General features: G+C 39.1%; 1 protein-coding gene across 4 annotated transcripts in view; it reads right to left on the bottom strand.

Annotated features, from left to right (window-relative positions):
- The window catches only part of thrb (thyroid hormone receptor beta), a 156,326-nt gene that overhangs the window by 22,618 nt on the left and 113,736 nt on the right, over nt 1–19,972 (bottom strand). For 3 of the 4 annotated variants that reach the window (XM_061741182.1, XM_061741179.1, XM_061741184.1), the window contains 2 exons: nt 14,634–14,718; nt 12,598–12,648 (listed from right to left, as the gene is read on the bottom strand). In XM_061741182.1, coding sequence (XP_061597166.1) covers nt 12,598–12,648; nt 14,634–14,652 — 70 coding nt within the window. In that variant the 5' untranslated portion in view covers nt 14,653–14,718. The remainder of the gene's footprint in view (nt 1–12,597; nt 12,649–14,633; nt 14,719–19,972) is intronic. The other variant, XM_061741183.1, reaches the window with a different exon arrangement.

Below are 19,972 nucleotides of genomic sequence, written 5' to 3'. Positions count from 1 at the left end.
AAAGTGTGTGTGGCGCCACCTAGCATCGCGGAGTCGAACGCACCTCACTCAATAATTGAGTAAAGATAAAAAAAATAAAATTGTCTTCTCGCGCATGTATACTTGGATTTCTCTGAAACTCCAGTTTAATCCTTAGCTGGATTGTTGCCAATAGCTTGATTTAGACGTGCATGAAACCGCACTGTGTGTTGTGAGTGGGTGGCCAACTTCAGGACAAAGAGGCTAGATGCTGTTATTATTGGTATTTATTAGTGTGGTTGGTCACACGCTCGCCCTCCTGCTGTGATGCTAAATAAACTGTTTTATTTAGTTGGACCAGTTACTGATGATGGTCTGAGGATCAGACGTCCTGCCACTCAGTCGTACACAGATACTTTTTCTGCATCAAATCATCCTTACAATCGGCCGTTGACCCCCGCTTCACATGACATGCTCGGGTTCTTGGGATCTTACTATCGGCATTCTTTAGAATTTATAAATCATTGTTAAAACCAGAGCTTGCTTATTCTAAGACATTTCCAAAATTTAAATTTTGATGTTGTGTTTTTGGACCTTCAGATTTTTTTTCTTTTTTCTTTTAATACTTAATTCATAGTTTACAAGTTGTTTTTTTAAAACAACAACAAACAATTACTACCAAGAAACAGAAAAAAAGACAATAAAAAAAAGAAGCTATTTTGTTCAGACATAGTTGTCGCTAATATCAATATCTCCAGATCAAGGTAAAATGACATGAATAAGAGAATCCAATCCAACACCATACAACACAGTTATATAGCCAGACAAGACAGAGTTCCCGTAGTTATTGGGTGATATGACTGTCAAGGTTTGGTTATTTAGTTCCTGTTTTATTTTGAAACCTGTGTCTTTGTGTTTCAGTTCTGTTTTGACTTCCCTGGTTCCCATCTGCCTTTATTGTCTGCACCTGTGTCTCGTCAACCCTTCTGTGTTTATCTGGTCTTGTCTTTCCCTTGCTCCCTGCTGTTCCGTACTGTTTTGATCCTTCATGTATCCTGTCGGGTTTCTGGTACACTTTTGTGTTTGTTAACCCTGCTCTGCAGCGCTTTTGGTTTGTTTTTACTTAATAAATCACCTGTTTTCTGGAACTCCTGCCTTCTGGTCTTCTGCATCTGGGTCCTATCCACCGCATTCGTGATAATGACACTGTGTTAAGAAAGGTCCCCACGTTCTCTCAAATTTGTTTTGTGTGTTGGATATGTGGAGACTAGGAATGGGCGATATTTTACCGTTCATGATAAACCGTCAAAAAAATCCCTCACAGTAAGAATTTGTCATCTCACGGTAAAAACGATAAATTCCTGTTGATGACGTTTTTGTGTAAAACTGATTTATGGTTCTGTGTTAAATCCACGCACAACGTACAGGAAGGAAGGAAGGAAGGAAGGAAGGAAGGAAGGAAGGAAGGAAGGAAGGAAGGAAGGAAGGAAGGAAGGAAGGAAGGAAGGAAGGAAGGAAGGAAGGAAGGAAGGAAGGAAGGAAGGAAGGAGAGAGCAGGAGGAAGGGATAAAGGGAAAAAAGAAGGAAGGAAAGGGGAGAAGGAAGGGAAAAAAGAAGGAAGGAAGGAAGGAAAGGGGAGAAGGAAGGGAAAAAAGAAGGAAGGAAGGAAGGAAAGGGGAGAAGGAAGGAAGGAAGGAACGAAGGAAGGAAAGGGGAGAAGGAAGGAAGGAAGGAAGGAAGGAAAGGGGAGAAAGAAGGAAGGAAGAAGAAAGAAAGAAAGAAAGAAAGAAAGAAAGAAAGAAAGAAGGATAAATTCCCGTTGATGACGTTTTTGTGTAACAAACATGGCGGATCTGAGAGCGAGATAGATTTATAGTTAAAAAGATGGAGTTGAATTGGTATTTTTTTTATCGTCATTTTTATCTTTATCAGGATAAATGCCAGAAATTATCGTGATACATTTTTTAGTCCATACCGCCCATCCCTAGTGGAGACAGAGTTTTTTCCCCTGTATCATGGACATTTCTTTCAGCCAGTGCACAAAACAAAGTGGAGTAGTGGACTTCCGCGTCAGAAGAATACGTTTCTTAGCCGCCACCACCATTCCTATCTGCAAAGACACGTTGCGTGGTAGCGCAATCGTCACTGGGGAGCATCCAAAGATCGCCAAGTCATGGTTAGGCTGACTGTTTTTGGCATAGGCTAGTGAAAGCCACTCAACAATTGCAGTCCAAAAACTACAGTCGGGCAGAACCAGAATAGATGGGCTGGTGAACCCTCAGCTGAATTTGTCAGATGGAAAAATACGGTTTAATTTCGTTTTTGAATATTGTAGTAAGGAGCAAGAAAATCATAGAAGACTTTTTAAAACTCCTGCCCAAACCCATCTGGTCAAGCTTTTTTTCCCATAGGAAATGCTTTGATGGCTTCCTGTAACTCCAACTGTGTAAAATCCAAGTCCAAGTTTTCCCTAAAAAACTTCATCCAGCTGTGGGAGCTGAAGCGAATCAAAAAACTGGTCAAAATCTTCCTGTTTGGCTGTTGATTTAGAAGTGTAAATTTCAGAGTATAACTCACTAAATTGTTGATATCCTTTAAGGCAGTCAGCATCAGACCAGATTCAGATTGAATGTTATAGATGGCTCTTTTCGCTAGTTCTCCGTTTAACTGCCTAGCCAATAACTTCTGTGGTTTGTCACCAAGCTCAGAATGCCCCTGTTTAAGTTTTAGAAGTGTGTTGCCAATCTGTTCCCCTAGAATGGAGTTGTATTCATATTTTAACCTAAGGATGTTATAATAATCTGTTTAGAATAGAATAGAATAGAATACTTTATTGTCTGTCCCAATGGTGACAGAAATTCTTCTTGGACAGGGCTCACAACCACATTCATACATTCCCATAAGGACACGTTACAATATAAAAAGAATAAATACGTTAAAAACAGTAAATAAGTTAAAACAGACATGACAGTGCCTGTTAAAAGTGCAATAATCTTTTTAATTTTTTAATTTTTTGAAGCAAAGAGGTTTTATAAACCTGTTCTGTAGCTAGATATTCCTTCTCAATTGAAGCTTAAGGGTGACCGGGCTGTGGTCTGATATTATTATGGTACTTAGTGTTGTCAATATTTGAGATTAATCTAGAATCCACTAAGAAGTGATCGATTTGTGTGTACGATTTGTGTACACGAGAGTAGAAAGAATAATCACGATCAGATGGGTGTTGTAATCTCCAAATATCCACCACCTTGTTTGACTTCATCAAATTGTTAAGAGTTTGTACAGAAAGGAGTTTGGATGGAGGGGCAGAGGAGAGCCTAAACAGATACTGTATGGTTCCAGATAACAATTGAAGTCACTCCCAATCAGTATGTGACTCGTATCATTATTCAGGATCAAATCAAACACCTCGCGAAAAAAAGCTGGGTCATCTGTGCTTGGTCCATAGATCCAGTATAATGGGAAATGAATTGATATAACCAGCTAAAATTATAAACCTGCCATTTGGATCAGTTATGAAAGAGTGGCACAAGAAAGGCACAAGTTTAGGGAAAAGAATGGCAGCACCTCTAGCCCTGGATGTAAAAGTTGACTGGTAAACCTGTGAAATCCAGTTAGCTCTAAGTTTACCACGCTGAGTAGCTTTGACATGCGTTTCTTGTAAGATTATGTCAGATTTCAGTGACTTCAAATGTGCAAAAACTTTACCTCGCTTACCGGTAATTGGGTGGCCTAAACCACGGACATTCCAAGAAACCAAGAACATAGAATCAAGTGTGTTATTCATTTGTGATACCAAGAAGGAGTGACAAGATTAAACAATAAGCAACAAAAGGTAACAGGGTGTAATAAAATACTCAACATTACAGTAAGTTTGGCAGCCAAAAACAATCAAACAAACAAAAAGTCAAGTAAACAGTTGACACATGAACAAAACCCCAACCATAGCTTCCCCAAACGAAGTAAAGTTACTCTATGAAAAAAAGTCAATTTTTTCATGCAAAAATTTACTTTTAATTAGTATAATTCAATGTGCCACGAGGACCACAGGAAAACACGTCTATTCCATACCTTCAGATTTCTAACCTAGTTAATACACCTAATGAAATTCCCATTTTCCCCAGTTAGTGTTCCAGCCATTCTGCTTCATCTTGCACCAGGAATCTATTCCTTGTGACATTCACAGGAAAGCGAGACATTCATTGCGTGTAAAAGGGCTAATGCAGAGACAGAGCCATGTCTGCTCGTATTAACACCCCACTGGCACGCTTCGCTTAACAACATGCTCACACACCCACACAGGAAGTGCAAGATGACATCGTCAGTTCAAACTCAAAAACCATCTTACTGTGAGGTTGTGCTGTCATGGTAACCCTGGTAATGTGAACTGTATTTCAGCTGTTTATCTGCAAATATCTCCAACCGAACCAACTCCAAACACACACACAAGACAAGTCTGATGAGAGAGATGCTCGTTAAAGTAACAAATTATATCAAACTTTATGGTCAGTATCTACCGCCCCATTACTATACTCCCAGCAGCCTCAAAGGTCTTGGAAAAAGCAGTAGCAGAACAACTCATTGCCCACCTTGAATCGAAGGCACTTTTTACACACTCTACAGTTTGGATTCAATGAAAAACACTCCACTGACTCGGCCTGCTACTACTTCCTTGAGGAAATTAAAATGAACTTAGACCAAGGAGGAGTGGTTGGTGCTGTTTTTCTAGAGCTGCGTAAGGCCTTTGATATTGTCAATCATAACAAACTGTTGAAAAAACTTGGTAATTATAATATTTCATCACACACTCTAAGCTGAACCAAATCATACCTAAGTGACCGTCACCAGTGTGTGCGTGTAAGTAATACACTCTCTCTCCACTCAAAGCCTGCACACTGGGTGTACCCCAAGGATCAATCTTGGGGATTTACTTTTTAGCATATATATAAATGACCTGCCTTCCATGTGTGACGATGTCAGCATATTAATGTATACAGACGACACTGTTATATACACTCATGGTAAAAGCCCTATAGAGGTTGCGAAGATATTAACAAAGGCAATGCAAAATGTTGCTCTCTGGCTACACAACTCTTGCCTCATCCTAAATTAAAAAAAAAACTGTCACCATGTTTTTCACCAACAGGCTCACACTGAAAGAATGCCTCGATGTCTCAGTAAATGGGCAAATACTCAACAATGTGGATAAATTCCAGTATTTGGGCGTAATCCTGACCGAACTTTTAGCTTTAAATAGCATGTTAAAAAACTGAGAAACACATTGACAATTTTCCTAGTTAACTTCAAATGCATTAGGAATTCACTCACAGTTGAGGTTTCCAGTGTGTATCTGAATGCTATGATTATACCACATTTTTAATATTGTATTGCAACCTGGTCTCAGTCAAACAAAACAGTTCTAAAACCATTTGAATCATTTTACAACAGTGCTCTCAAAATCCATGATAAAAAGCCACAGCACTAACATCACTGTCATATACCGGTACTCACTTAATATGGAATTTTAAACTTTGAGAATCTGATAAAGCACTCAAATTTCTGCTTACTTTTTAAAGTTATTCACAATGCTGCAGCTCCCCCTTGAAAAAATATGTTGAAATCAGTCATCATTTTCATAATTTCATGTAGAATTTCGCAAAGTGTTGGTTACTGTCAAGACAAGGGTGTACACATTTATGAATTGTTCAATTTGTGTGTGTGTGTGTGTGTGTGTGTGTGTGTGTGTGTGTGTGTGTGTGTGTGTGTGTGTGTGTGTGTGTGTGTGTTCCATGTTTTTATTTATTTATTTTATATATTCTCTCTATTACATTATTGGCATTGTTCTGTTATTTTACTTAATATTTTTTTTCTTTTTCTCTTTTTATTTGTATTCACTTTTTCCTATACTAATGTTCTATGTGCCATTCCATCAACTATAGGTGGAAAATAGCCATCTGCTACAACCTGGCACAATGCATATTCTCCTGTTGTACAAGATTAATGTTTTATTGTGCACTGTCCATGTCTTGAAATCAATAAATAAATTACAAATTAGTTCTGATGAACTGAAGTGAAGCCTCTATATTACCATGACAACCAAAGATCATGAGGAATAAAAAAACGACAAATAAATAATCATAGCTAATATAGAATATACACAAACAAACACAAGTAAAGCACAAAAGGAAATGCTCAAATTGACTAAGTTGTGGATTTTAAGTATCTGAAAATACAAAGTAGTGGTCAGTTTTACTCTAAACTGTAAAAATGTTTTATACAGTTGTTGTGTTTCTATTTCCTCATGTAGTGAGGCTTAACTGTGGAGTTTTAGACCAAACATTTGACTGAAGCAGGTGTCCAAACTGAAGCATTAAACTCAGGGTAAAGTTAATGCTCAATGTTGAATTCATGCGAGGGAGCTGAGCGAACAGTTAAAAAGGCTAACGGTGGGATTAGTGGCTCCACCCGTCTAATAAGTGTGAGTGTGTCACGGTTGGATTCAGTCAACATGCAACAGCTGCTAACACGCAGGTCCTATGAGGCAAATCAGCTTGCAAAGAGGGCTTGATACCAGTTTAACTTTTTGATGAGGTGACGTCCTTGACTCGGACTAATCTTGTTTGGTGTTTCTTGAGCAACTGTCGACAAACTGTTAAGCATTCATCAGACAAGAGTTTAGGTCAATACTGACACAATCTGTTGTCTGAGTGGAAACTGTTCACGCCTCCCATGTTTCCATGCCAGCGCTCGCTTCCTAATGATTTCTGCCACGGTTGCCACTAATTATTTCCATATCCATCAAACAGTCTTCATTTTAGTGTAGAATATTCAGCTGAATCTTTGTCATAATACTTTATTTACTAAGTTTGGAATACATGAATGTGCCACTCAAAAACTTTTCATGCATCAGCACTGATTCAGGATAAAAGGCTGCAGCGCAACATTCTGGCTGAATCATAAAAAGGGGCCACAAATGTCCACAAAAATGTGGGAGCATTTTCACATGTATTTACTAAATTAGTAGTAAAATATAAAAGGGGCATTTGGGAATTATTTGTTTAAGTGCTGTTTTATGCTGGCGTCTGTTATTTTAAAAGAATCACATCATCTAAGGCTCAGAAAAAATGCAAGGGAGGACCAAGATTAAAATCTAATCACAGCACTTCCTTTGATATAAAAAAATAATAATACAAAAATAAAATAAAAACAATAATAATAGTTTTTACTTCTTCCTACTGCTTTTCGAGCATGTTAATTTATGATGGATGCATGTTTTTATTTATATTTTTGTTTATTTTGTTTTCTTATTTACATTTGCTTATTATTGATTAATATTGTTTTGTTTTGTATTCACTACTGTTTCATGTTCGAAATAAAATGTCAATTCAATTCAATTCAATTCAATTCAATTTTATTTATATAGCATCTATTACAACATAAGTTGTCTCTAGGCGCTTTCCAGAGACCCAGAACATGATAATAATAATAATAATAATAATAATAATAATAATAATAATAATAATAATAATAATAATAATAATAATAATAATAATAATAATAATAATAATAATAATAATAATAACAACAATGATAACAATGATAAAAAAGAGATGGCATTTTTCAGAAAATGGTCCTGGAAGCATCAGCAAAATGAATGAAAAACAACAATAGGTGCACATAAATGTTGCTGCTTTCCGGTCAACACAGCCTACAGTTTTTTTTAGCTTTGACTTCATCAGAATGAACTTACCCCGACTGACTGAATATCAGCTGCATCTTTTTCTTACAAAACATATTCTGATAAAGTTGTATGTCCACATGAGTCATTCACATGGTCCTGCTTAGAATAAACACCTGCACTGATTCAAAATGAAAGCTTGATATCAGTCCTCCAGCGGCTTGTTCCAGGTATTCCAAACAAAAACATGAAGCACACACTTCCTCTGTCCACACACAGGTACACAACCTCCACCCGGTGGCGCCTCGCTGCTGTGGCCTGCCGCTCGGCTTTTGCACAAATATATTCCCACTCTGATTGATAAGTTCACGACTCGGGGTTCAAAGCCGGACATGAACAATTTTTGGATGAGAGGAATCTCTTCTACCCAGGGGCCCTCAATTAATACAATGGCTTGTGCCAGATGTCCCCGGCTACTCTGTGTTACCTGAGGAGGCCACATTAGCTGAACCTTTGCCCTTAAAGTTCAGGGTAAGCTCAGGGGAACAACAGACACAAGGCTCCCAGGTTCAAAGTTGAACTTTGAGAAGATTATCCAACCCTTTACAATGCAGGGCATGAATCACTTTAAGACACCTTTTTTTTTTCTCTGGTCACTTTAATAGCGTCAGAGTCTGAAAATCCAAGCTTGCACAGCTTTTGCTCCCGACATGCCCTCCTGAAGCAGACGAGAGAGAAGCTGCTGTCAAGGGCAACGTACAGAATCATGCAGACACATTTATGGATGACTTGATTTCCAATTCTCTGCGTCTTATTCAGGAGAAACAGTATTTCACTCAGGCTATGCAAGTAAAACAGAGGCGAAAAAAAAGTGCATGAAGTATAACATTCTGCAGCCAGAGTTAGTGAATGTGGGATGACCCAGCATCTATGATTCAGACTGTTGTGATGTCATGTAGAGAGAAGCGGCAGGTCCGCAGACGTGGAAAACACGCAAACCTCCAAGTTACCTGGATTTACACACCCTTGATTCCCACAGAGTCCCATATCTCAAACAACAGACTCAAGAAAGTCCCTGCAACATCACTAGTGAAGGCTTTTCATGATATACAAGAGCTGTGTTCACATAGGATCTTGACGTTTTCACGTGCTAAAGTCTGATTAATTAATTACTTACAGGCATATTTAGCGCATTATGTTTTTTAATCGCTTAATCTATTTTTAAATCTCTAACTTTACTTTTTCTGTTGGCGAGTTGCCTTAATTTTGAAAGGGGGGTAAAACAACGGTCGGTCCCACCTTGAAGTGGACATTGATTAGCTGTCCTTGTGTTTGGACGTGTTTAGCTATGCTTGTAGACTCCCATTGTAGCTGGACAGGTGGTAGCAGAGAAGAGAGGTGAGAATGGAGGAACATGGGAAAGTTGTCGGTCCAGTTAATGGGGGAGTTTACATTTCTAAAACGCCCCAACGGCACCTTTGATAAAGGTAGTGAAATGTCTTTGTGGAAAGGACTTTGCTCACCACCGAAGCAGCTCAAGTTTAGCCACATTTAGCCAACGCAGAGCACCCGGTCGCTAGCGCAGCCACAGCTAACGTTAGCAGCAACGATGTTGCCACAGCAACTGAACTCGAGGAGAGCACTCCCCACATGTGCACGTCTTGCGACCGAGAGGCTAGCGGATGTTCCTGCCAAGTTGTATGTAAACAGCTAGGACTGCATCTGTTCAAATCGGTTAAAAAATAAATAAATTACTTTATAAAGCCACTTTTTTGTAATATATCAATTCAGATCAATATATTTTGATCTGCGATAATAATGTAATGAATTTATAGGAAAACACCTCAAGTTGAGGGCTTTTCTAAGCAATATTTAGGTGGGATTAAAAAAGAGATTAATTACAGATACAGATTAATTAATTAATTGCTCAATTTTTTTCATCTCTTGACACCACTAGTCAATAGTTCACTTCACTTGGATTTAGTTTTATAGCACTATTTCACAACTAAAGTCAACCCGAAGCACTTTACACAGAAGCTAAACTAGTTACACCGTGTAACTGCATGCGAGCGTCCGACTATCGCGTCGCACTGCGTGACATCGGACGCTCTCTGTCCACACTGAAACCGTTAATATGCAGTTCTGTTACGTCACGTACTTATCAGCTGTGCACTCGACAACATCAGACTGGACGACAGTTAAAGAGTAAAGAGAAAAGTAAAAGATGGGTGAGTACTTGTAATCTTCCTACGTTTGTACTTTCTAAACAGAAAACATGCTTGATATTGTGATATTTAGATGTTTCTTTACCGGAAATTACATACAATGTAGCCAACAGCAAGTCGGTTACTAGCAATGTCAGAAGCGCTACACTGTTACCAGAGACATCAAGCTCCCTGACGATCTCCCTCCAGCAGCTGCCACTTTATTGAGGTTTTTGTAGTGAAATGAGGAGGAATCATAGAGATAACTTCTCATTTCAACTAACTGGATCAGCCGTTCCTCATCCATGACCGTTTCCTACAGTGCTTTCAACGCGGGTGGCAGGAAGAAAATAGAAGCAGGGCGTCCGACAAATGTTCAGCTCAAAACGCTGCATTGCGCTGGAATTGATTTTGTCGCTGACGCTCGCTCGCATCGCATGCAGTTAGGACACGGTGTTAGTCTCCAAAATTGTTGGAATATTTTGATAAAAAAAGAAAAAAAGAAATAAGCTGATTATGCGTTTTGCTTGACCTTTTTAGGTCACTGTAAGAACACGTTTAGCCAAAGAAATGTAGCAGTTGGACTGAAAATCAGATGTCAGGATGAAGGCAGAAAAAAGTTCTCACAAAATGTGTAGGATATTTGTTCAAACAGCTGTGTCGTGAAAGTTATTTAAAAACAAAGAACAAAAAAAAAAAAATCTTAAAAAAAAAATGAAATTAAAAAAATACAGAAACAGAACCGATGCTGGTTTTCTGGCGCATCTTTGAAAAAGGAACTTTAAGTTTCTTTTTCTGTCAGAAAAAAAGGAAGGATCAAACTAAACAAATATGGTTCCTACGAGCAGAAGTTCTTCACCTCTCGATGCCTATAATTTAAAATAATACACAGAAAATTTTATTTTTATTTTTTTTATTGTTATATATTTAAAAAGAAAACTCCCGCACACCTTCTACTCACCGTACACTTGTTTATTTGGCCAACGTTTCGGTCATAGACCTTTTTCAAGGCATCAAATTGTTATATATTGAAAATAAAAACACTCCCAATTCTGTCTTGAACAATTTTCTTCTAAATATCTTTTTTGTATTTTTTTTAGTGAATACGTTAGGTAATTTTTTCATTTACTTTTCTATTCATTGTTTTTATTTTTTAATTGCATAAATCCATTGTTTGGGTTCATGGGGTGCTGCAGAGGTCTGGGAGAGGTGTCGTCAGGCATCAAGGGGTTTAAAGTTATCAAATCAACGTCCCATGTGACCAAAATCCAGAAGGGATTATCAGGAACCAGCAAGACAGCACCAGAGCCATCAGAAGAGTTTCACAGGAGCACGGAGCAACTGCAGCCGTGGTTTCAACATTCAAGACCACCTCTGTGGCGATGCACCACATCCGTTTGTTTGGGTGACAAAACCCTAACCCTAACCCTAACCTTAACCCTAAGTCTTCAAGAGAAGGAGGCCTCAAGCTCAAACCTAAGAGACATTTGTTAGGATTTTATGAAATTGTTAAAGGTATGAGGGGTTTTCTATATAAGATTGTACACTGATGGTTGCTCTCAGTGCAGGACTACCTCCTGTTTTTATGATCAGACTGATTAGCTAAGTGAGGACGGTGAAGAGGAACGGCTGTTTAAGATTGATGGTTCTCCTCCTGTATTTCTCTGAGTTTTGGTGGTCTAGGTCTTTGTTGGGTTGGCATGTCAGATTAGAGATAGACAACAGAAAATATATGGCTGAAAGTGTGACACGTTTAAGTTTCTTTCACTGCAGTTGGCCTCCCCGATAAGGTTCAACAGATAAGGTTCAACATCGGCTCCTACAATGTACAAAACACCTCCCTTTTTCATTATAAATATGACTGGATTGATGACAACAGTGTGCATTTCTCTCCTACCTATGTGGTTTGAGAAAAGTGTACCTGCGGCTGGAAAACATTGTGCATGATTTAATAAAAGCTTGTATTGTCTTTGATTATTTTCCCTGGTTTTCTTATGGTGCACCAGACAAACGAACACGAGGATCTTTCACATTCAAAAGTTGTGTGGGCTGCTGTCATCCGACCCCGAGACGGTCAAAGAATCACACCAGCACCAGGGCCAAATGTGTTTCCCAGTCGGAGAAAACCGACTCACAAGTCTACAAAAAACCACAACCATTTATGAAAAAAATGGCCTGCAAAAAGTAGTGACCTAACTGCAACCAATACTGCTGGGAGGCCCACATGGTGTTTTGCAGTAGGGTGTGCTAGGAGCCGGGGGCATGCAGACGGCCAGCAGTGGCTGATCAAACATCCGCAGGTTGCCAGAGGTTTCAAGTATTGTAAAGATTCATAATGTCAGAAGTTGGCTTATAGCGAAGTTCAGTAAATCGATATTTTATCAGAGTATTTTGCAATAAATCAGCAGCAGGAATAAACCCAAATATAATAGTCTGTGACGACAGCATCAGTCCTAGGAACAAAAGGAGGTGGTAAAGAGAGGTGCCCTGGTGATTAAACATCACAATCAATAAAATGTTCACTGAAAAGAAGTTGAACTACTACATTTCCAAAGTCTCCAAATGACTAACAAACAAACCACCCCCATCAGATCCAAAACAAGATTTAAGGCAAGATGTGGAACGTGTGCTCAAACACTGGAGGACTGGGTCAGGATTTGAAAAGTTTGATGTTTCATTTGAGCTCTGCTGATTAGAGCTCACCCAGACAGGCGGAGAGGAGGAAACACAAAGCAGTGAGAGGGAGGTGGACATTACCATTCTGAGCAGCTTCATCTTTCCAGCGGGGGGAGCATTTTTCTGCTGGCTCTAAAACAGATGAGAAGAGGCACTTTAAAAAAAGCTTGTGGCTCAGTGAAAGAGGAGAGAAGAGGAGAGTGGCAGTTTGAGGCTAGAAGGCTTTCAATGTCAAATCAAAAGCTTAAAGAAGGTGAACACACCTGGCCACCAATTTACCCTAAGCATAATAATAATAATAATAATAATAATAATAATAATAATAATAATAATAATAATAATAATAATAATAATAATAATAATACATTTTATTGATAATGGACTTTACATTGCTGAAAATCTCAAAGTGCTACAATTTGATGATTAATAGGAAACAGAAATAATAAAATCAAGATAATAGATAAAGGGGATAAAAAGTCAAGACATGGCAGAAAAGAGAATAAAACAATTAAAAACAGCAACTAGGGAAAAAAACAACAGCATTGTTTAGGGATAAAATGCTTTGCTAAAAAGAAAGGTTTTTAGTCCTCTTTTAAAATTGTCCGTAGTTTGTGCCCTTAGGTTGTCAGGGAGGGCATTCCAAAGACGTGGGGCAGCGACATTAAAGGCCCTGTCACCCATGGGTGCAGAGTCTGGTCCTGGGAACATGAAGGTGGTTAGCGTGAAAAGAGTGGAGGGAGCGTGTAGTGGGTTGTGGGAGGAGTAGTACTTGGAGTTAGGGGGGAGCATTTCCCTGGACACTCTGGTGAGTGAGGAGGGAGACCTTATATTCAATCCTGGTGGAGACACGAAGCCAGTGGAGTGGGTGAAGAATGGGGGTGATATGGTCGTGTTTCCGCACTCTCATCAGGATCCTAGCTGCTAGCTAGAATCATCTCTGGTGGGAGTACGCAGAGAGCCATCTTTTCAGTTTCCAGTTTCAGTTTTCATTGTACATATTAAGCTAGTATGTTGATATGTGTCGAGATGTGCTGCAAAAAGGAGTTAAGAAGGTTCCAATTAAAAAAAAGTGAAACTTTTTTCCATGAAGCTGAAGTCTCCTGTCCAAGACAATCTAAAAATAACACAGTAACCCTTTCATAAGAACAAGTTTGTTCGTCACACTCGGCTAGGATAAAAAGAAAAGAAATGACACACTTCACCTAAAGGTCACAGTAAAGTCAGAGGAGGTGGTTCATTCAGAGAAGTGACTAAACGTTTCTCAACCTGAGACCCATAAATGAAATATTAAACTTGTGCTGTGAGTCACTGATGACATCACAGTCCTGGTTTTCTCCGCGCGACGACCGTCAATCATAGAGTTGACCAGTCACTGTTCATGTGCACAAGGAGGTTTTCATATCCAAACAAGAAAAGAAAAAGTAAATGATGTCTCGTGCGCTTTGACGTCAGAACTTTGGTAGCTAGATTGTGTCTGGTGGTCTTAGACGTGTCCACCACTGTCTTCCTTACACATCTGCCGACCCACCATTAAAGGAGAAAAGACTAATGATGCTCCTGCTACGGTGGAATCCTTTCAGGATCATCGGGGATTGTTTTACTTTTAGACTGTAAGTACCGCTTTAGATGTTACCTGCAGTTCGGTATTTGGACAATGACTCAGTAGCTGAACCTTCGCCTTCACACACCAACAAATACAACTACCAGGATATATGGCAGGGCTTTGACGGGAGCTACCAGTATAAGGTCTAAGGAGCCTAAAGAAAAATGCTTTCAGGTACTGAAGACAGAACTGGACTGGGAAAGGCCCACGACTTAGCGGCAAGTGACGGTGGCTGCAGGGAAGACCAGTCCACTGGCTCCAGTCTTCAGATTGTGATGGACTGCAAACAATTTTCACCAAAGTAGAATGGATGGATGGTTATATGTTGACACGTCAAAGTTTTTCATTTTCTGCCTTTGAGAATTTCAGAAATCATAACTGCAAAAATATTGAAAATAATTTAATTCTCCAGATACTTTTGGACGTAAGTGCATGTGAACCCATCACTGATTTATCTGTATGAGGACAGCCTTTCATAACGCTCCGAACAGCTCCAGGACTTACCTCTCCTTACCGAAATTCTCACCTGACATACTGGTGGGGTTTAAGGCCTAGATGTCATCCTCAGAGCCTCCGCAGACATCTGGATACTGACAAACCTGCACACAGAGCCGGGACATCGTCAGTCATTATGAGACGTCAACTCTTAGCAAAAGTACCACTAATATCTGGTCATCAGATGTTTCTGCTTGATAAAAACAGTTCAGAATAGATGTGCTTTTTGTTTCTGTTTTTCTTCTCAGTGGAAGTTTCAGGGTGCAGGTGTTGTTGAACAGCTCTCCTAGCTGTAGCAACACATTTTCCTCTGTGCAGGGCGCCATCTAGTGGCTAAAGATTAAACATCTGTTCACAAAACCTCAAAAATGGTGGTTTAGTGCACAGATTTACCTCAAAACACCAAGTTATTTTTTGCTCCTTTGACCTTTGCACAACTGATTTAGCACTGACATTTTTACATTTGATTTCTTAGGAAAAAGGGACAGATAAAATAAGCTAAGTCTTCTTTCTGTTCCCTTTCATTCAAGGAAAGAGATTTGTTGTAATTATATTGAACTGTTTTGTTTTTATTCTAATGAATGGAATAAGGAATAATAATAAAAAAAAGGTTTTCTTTCTGTCTGAGCAAAAAGAGCCCTAAAAAGATCTGGAGCTGCAACTTTCATTCCTTCAAGCTATGAGCAAAGGCTCCAAAAACAGACGCTCCATTACCCACAATGTGACTATGTTTCATTGAAAGAGTAGAAGAAGGACAGGCGGCGCTAACGTCATTGTTATCATGCACCGCTCTTGCATGCACCGTTATAATGTGAACTGAACGGAAAACGTTCATTTAGTTATAGTATTTTGCTTTTATGCTCTAATTCATGAGTGTGGAAATGTTTCTCCTTATTCAACAAGGCCGTTTGGGCTATAAGTATTAATAAAGGAAACAAATCAACAGCAGTAGGGGAACAAAGGCCACAGCAGCGCACACAGTATGTACAGCAGTTTCTATTACAGGATGGAGTCCCGAGGGCCCCTCTGCAATGTCTCCTCTTCAGTTTGAATGTGACGGTATGATCCAGCAGCAGCAAGCTTCTCCACCAAGTCACTGTGCACATCTGTCTGTAACTTTAACTGGGCCGCGTAAGCTGAAACCAGGAAGCTAAGTGTCCTTGACTGCTTGTCCTTTCCAGTCTTCATCAACACACAGAAACAGCCCACTTTCCTGCAGCAGAAGCCGCAGCACGAGTCCATGTGACTGAGGAGGAAGTGGGGGCGGAGCCACAGTTCACACAGACAGGAATCCTCTCAATGTGCTAATTAAGCCTTAGCTTGTTGTGACAGTTAAGTGTTGTGACCTCTGCCTAAACCTTTACGGAGAAACTTTCTAAGTATTAGTTGCGGAGTTAAAGTAAACAGTATTTAATAATCAGTATTTGGCAAGGCTTCCTTTGGTTCACACTCACAAATAACTAACTATCTAAAGAAATAAATAGAAACAATTTTGAGCACGGAGATTAGTCCTGATTATCTGAATCTTTTAGATGATACTCTGTTGATGGTGGGGTTTGAATTGAATTTTGAACTGAATTGAAATTTTATTTCGAACATGAAACAGTAGTGAATATAAAAAAAAACAATAATAATCAATAATATAATATAATTATTTATTTATTATATAATAATAAATACATGTAAATAAGAAAACAAAATAAACAAAAATATAAATAAAAACATGCATCCATCATAATTAACATGCTCGAAAAGGAGTAGGAAGAAGTAAAAACTTATTAAATCCTACCCCCTAAACTCTTTCATTATAATCAAAATTAACTAAATTTCTATACAAAAAACAAAAGATATCTATATTTATATATATCTATCTATATATACATATAACACACACACACACACACACACACACACACACACACACACACACACACACACACACACACTTGGATGGAGTTAATATAGAGATAGTATGGTGTAAATAAGTATATTTATATAAATATTTATATGGGCATGTGTGTACAAATATATAGAAATATTCAACTATGTGTATGTGTATAGGTAAGTGTGTGAGTATAATTATACTATAGTTAGTTATTATAAATACTTGTTAATAAATGAGGGTAGGATTAAATAAGTTTACACTTCTTACTCCTTTTTGCACCTTTTTGTTTTCTCATCTTCTCTTTTAATTGTTGTCTTTTTACATGTACAAAATCAATCAATCAATCAATCAATCAATCAATCAATCAATCAATCAATCAATCAATCAATCAATCAATCAATCAATCAATCAATCAATCAATCAATCAATCAATCAATCAATCAATCAATCAATCAATCCATCAATCAATCAATCAATCAATCAATCAATCAATCAATCAATCAATTAATCAACACAGGGTGGCGTGTTGAGCAGGCCCCGCCAGTAAGTGGCCTCTACGGGAACGCAGCATCTCCGTATGTGGCAGGAGACAAGGATGGAGCAGTTGCTGGTAGAATACAAGGCAGGATGGATCCATAAGACTCTTCAGACCACGCAACGTTGTCCAATCCTTGATTGTTCAATTTTGGTGACCCTGTTTGACTCGTAGGCTCAGTTTCCTGTTCCTAGCTGGCAGGAGTGGCACCACGGTGTGGGATTCTGCTGCTGTCCAGTGTGTGTTCAGAGATGGTGATGATTACTTTCGTTGTAGCGAGTGGTTATTTGAGTTAATGTTGCCTTTCTATCCTCTCAAACAAGCCTGACGATTTTCCTCTGACATTATGGACATGACCTTACTTACTTACTTAGGCCTGTCGCTCCCAGTGGAGCATAGGCCACCGACGACTCTTCTCCATTTAGCAACGTTTTGGGCTGTCCTTTCTGCCTCCTCCCAGCTGATTCCATGGCTCTTGAGTTCTGCCTCAGTGTCCCGTCTCCAGCTGTTTTTGGGCCGTGCTCTCTTTCTCTTCCCCTGGGGGTTCCAAGTCAGGGCCTGGCGTGTAGTAGTAGCTGCCGGTTTCCTCAGGGTGTGTCCGATCCATCCCCACTTTCGCCTCAGTATTTGTTTCTCTACTGGCTCCTGTTTTCCTCTCTGCCGCAGTTCCTCGTTTCTGATTTTGTCTGGCCACCTGATTCTGAAGATGCGCCTCAGACTGCAGATGATGAAGGTTTGTATCCCTGAGAGCTATGCCGGAGGGAGTCTATACCCCTGGCAGGTTCAACCAAACCGGACAGGTCAAGGGGTAGGAGGCAGACGAAGCGCAGTCCCTGGTCCCCCAGGTTGATTTTTTTTATTTTGATTTGTTTATTTGCACAACATAAAAAAACGGTACAAAAGTTTAAATGAACATAAAAGCATGAAAATATGTGCAGGTGAGAAAGGAAGCCCTAAATGGGCTTATTCAAAGTTCTCACCAAGAAAATACATTATATTGAAATAATAGCAAGAACAAAAAACAAAAAACAAAAAAAAACAGCGTTCCAAAAAGATGGATATAAACAGACAATTTCTCGGTGTGCACGTGCAGAAGTGAGTCCACAATTAAGTGGAAGCACTTCTAGACGCTTGATCAATAAGGCTGGTCTTCAATCTCTGTTTAAAACTATTAATAGACAGTGAAGATTTTGCGATAAGTATATGAGAGTTCCAGAGTGAGGCACCTCTGTCTTTGATGGAGAACTGACTGCTATTGGTACGACTGAATGAAGAATGGAGATCCTCAGATTGTCTGGTATTATAGTTATGAATTTGTGAATTGGTCTTAAAAAAATCTTTGAAAGTACTTGGAAGCATATTTGCAAGATAAGTGCATTTGTAAATGAAAGCACATGATTAGAGTATGTTAATATCATAGATGGATAATAAATTGAATTTTTTAAACAAAGGGGCAGATGGGGCCAAATAGGAGGCAGAAGTAGCTATTCTTACAAATTTCTTTTGAGTAATGAGTAATTTGTGTAAATTTGATGAATATGTACTTGCCCAAACAATGTTGCCATAAATGAGATAAGGATAAATTAAACTGTAATAAAGTTGGGGGTGGGGCGTGGGGCCAACATCCCCATCCCGTAAAAAAAAAGGTTTGTTACAGAAACACTGACGACAAAAACTCGATGGACATGACCTACTGAAGTTCAAACCTACAGGTGCATCCAATGATGTGGCTGGTGAAGGTACACTGCAGAGCAGCATGCGCTTTCCAAACTGGCAATTGTTTTTGGTATTGTCTCTAGCACCTTTAGTAGGGATAACATAGTCTGGTTGTTTCTTCTATGACATTATCGGTATCTCACATGGTTGTGGAGGAATTTTGGACTATTTGTCTTTACAAAACTGCTTGATGTCATTGGTTTTGGGGCATTTGCCCATGTGCAAACACAAACCATTTTAATTGGGATGCGGTCTGGACTTTGACCAAGCCCCTCCAAAGCCTGGATTCTTTTCTTTTTCTGCCATTCTGATGTAGAGCGTTTCAGATCATGGATCTAATGATCTTTATTGGACAGATGCCCTGATTAATCTAGAATCACTGGTGTGCAGATGACTTCATAATCAACTCCATAACTGGCAGCTGCTCAGGCTCTGTGGCTGCAAAAAAACTACAAATAACCACCTTTCCATTATTGTGTTTGACAGCAAGTAAACAGTGTTTCTGCTGAAATGCTGTGTTTGGTCAAACATGCATTTCAGCAGACTCTCAAAATGCAAGCTGTCATTGATCTCTGCACATCTACTGATGATCACTTCATCAAGCGCTGACGATTAGCAGCACTTGGCTGCTTCCTACACTCTTCAGTCCTGCGGGGCCTGGGCCAGTAACAGGGGACCTACTGCTGCTCACATGATTTTTCCCTTTTTGGCAAAATCTTTGTCAAAAAAATGTCATTGTAGAAAAGGTAATGTTGTTCTAACACACTAGTACTGAGATCAAATGACAACTATGTTTTCACATAAACAAACAAATGAAAAACATGCTTAAAAGAGGGGGTACATGGTGCCTCAAAGCTCAGTGGGTTGAGCAGGTGGACCATATTCAGGCTCTCCCCTACTGCAGGCAGTCCAGGTTTCCTATGATACTTCTTGCCCAGTGGCGTAGCCACAAAAGAGACTTTGGGTATGCACCAGCAGAGACTGGGTGTGCCAAATTTATTTTCAACAAAACTGGACTTTACACCTCTACAAACATTCAAAAGCATGTACAGGTATATCCAACATTATTAACAGTACAAAACATATCCACACGTGTCTGCTCTCATCAGTAATAAAAAACATCCATGATTGAGAGTACATATGACGTGCTCTCAAATAAAATCAATAATATATAACAAGTATAATAATATATATAATATATTAATAAGTAATAAATTTAAAC

Source organism: Cololabis saira, chromosome 15 (assembly GCF_033807715.1).
Source record: "Cololabis saira isolate AMF1-May2022 chromosome 15, fColSai1.1, whole genome shotgun sequence".
In the NCBI taxonomy this organism is placed as follows: domain Eukaryota; kingdom Metazoa; phylum Chordata; class Actinopteri; order Beloniformes; family Belonidae; genus Cololabis; species Cololabis saira.
Note: the sequence above shows the minus strand (reverse complement) of the source record. Positions and strands in the feature narration are given on the sequence as shown.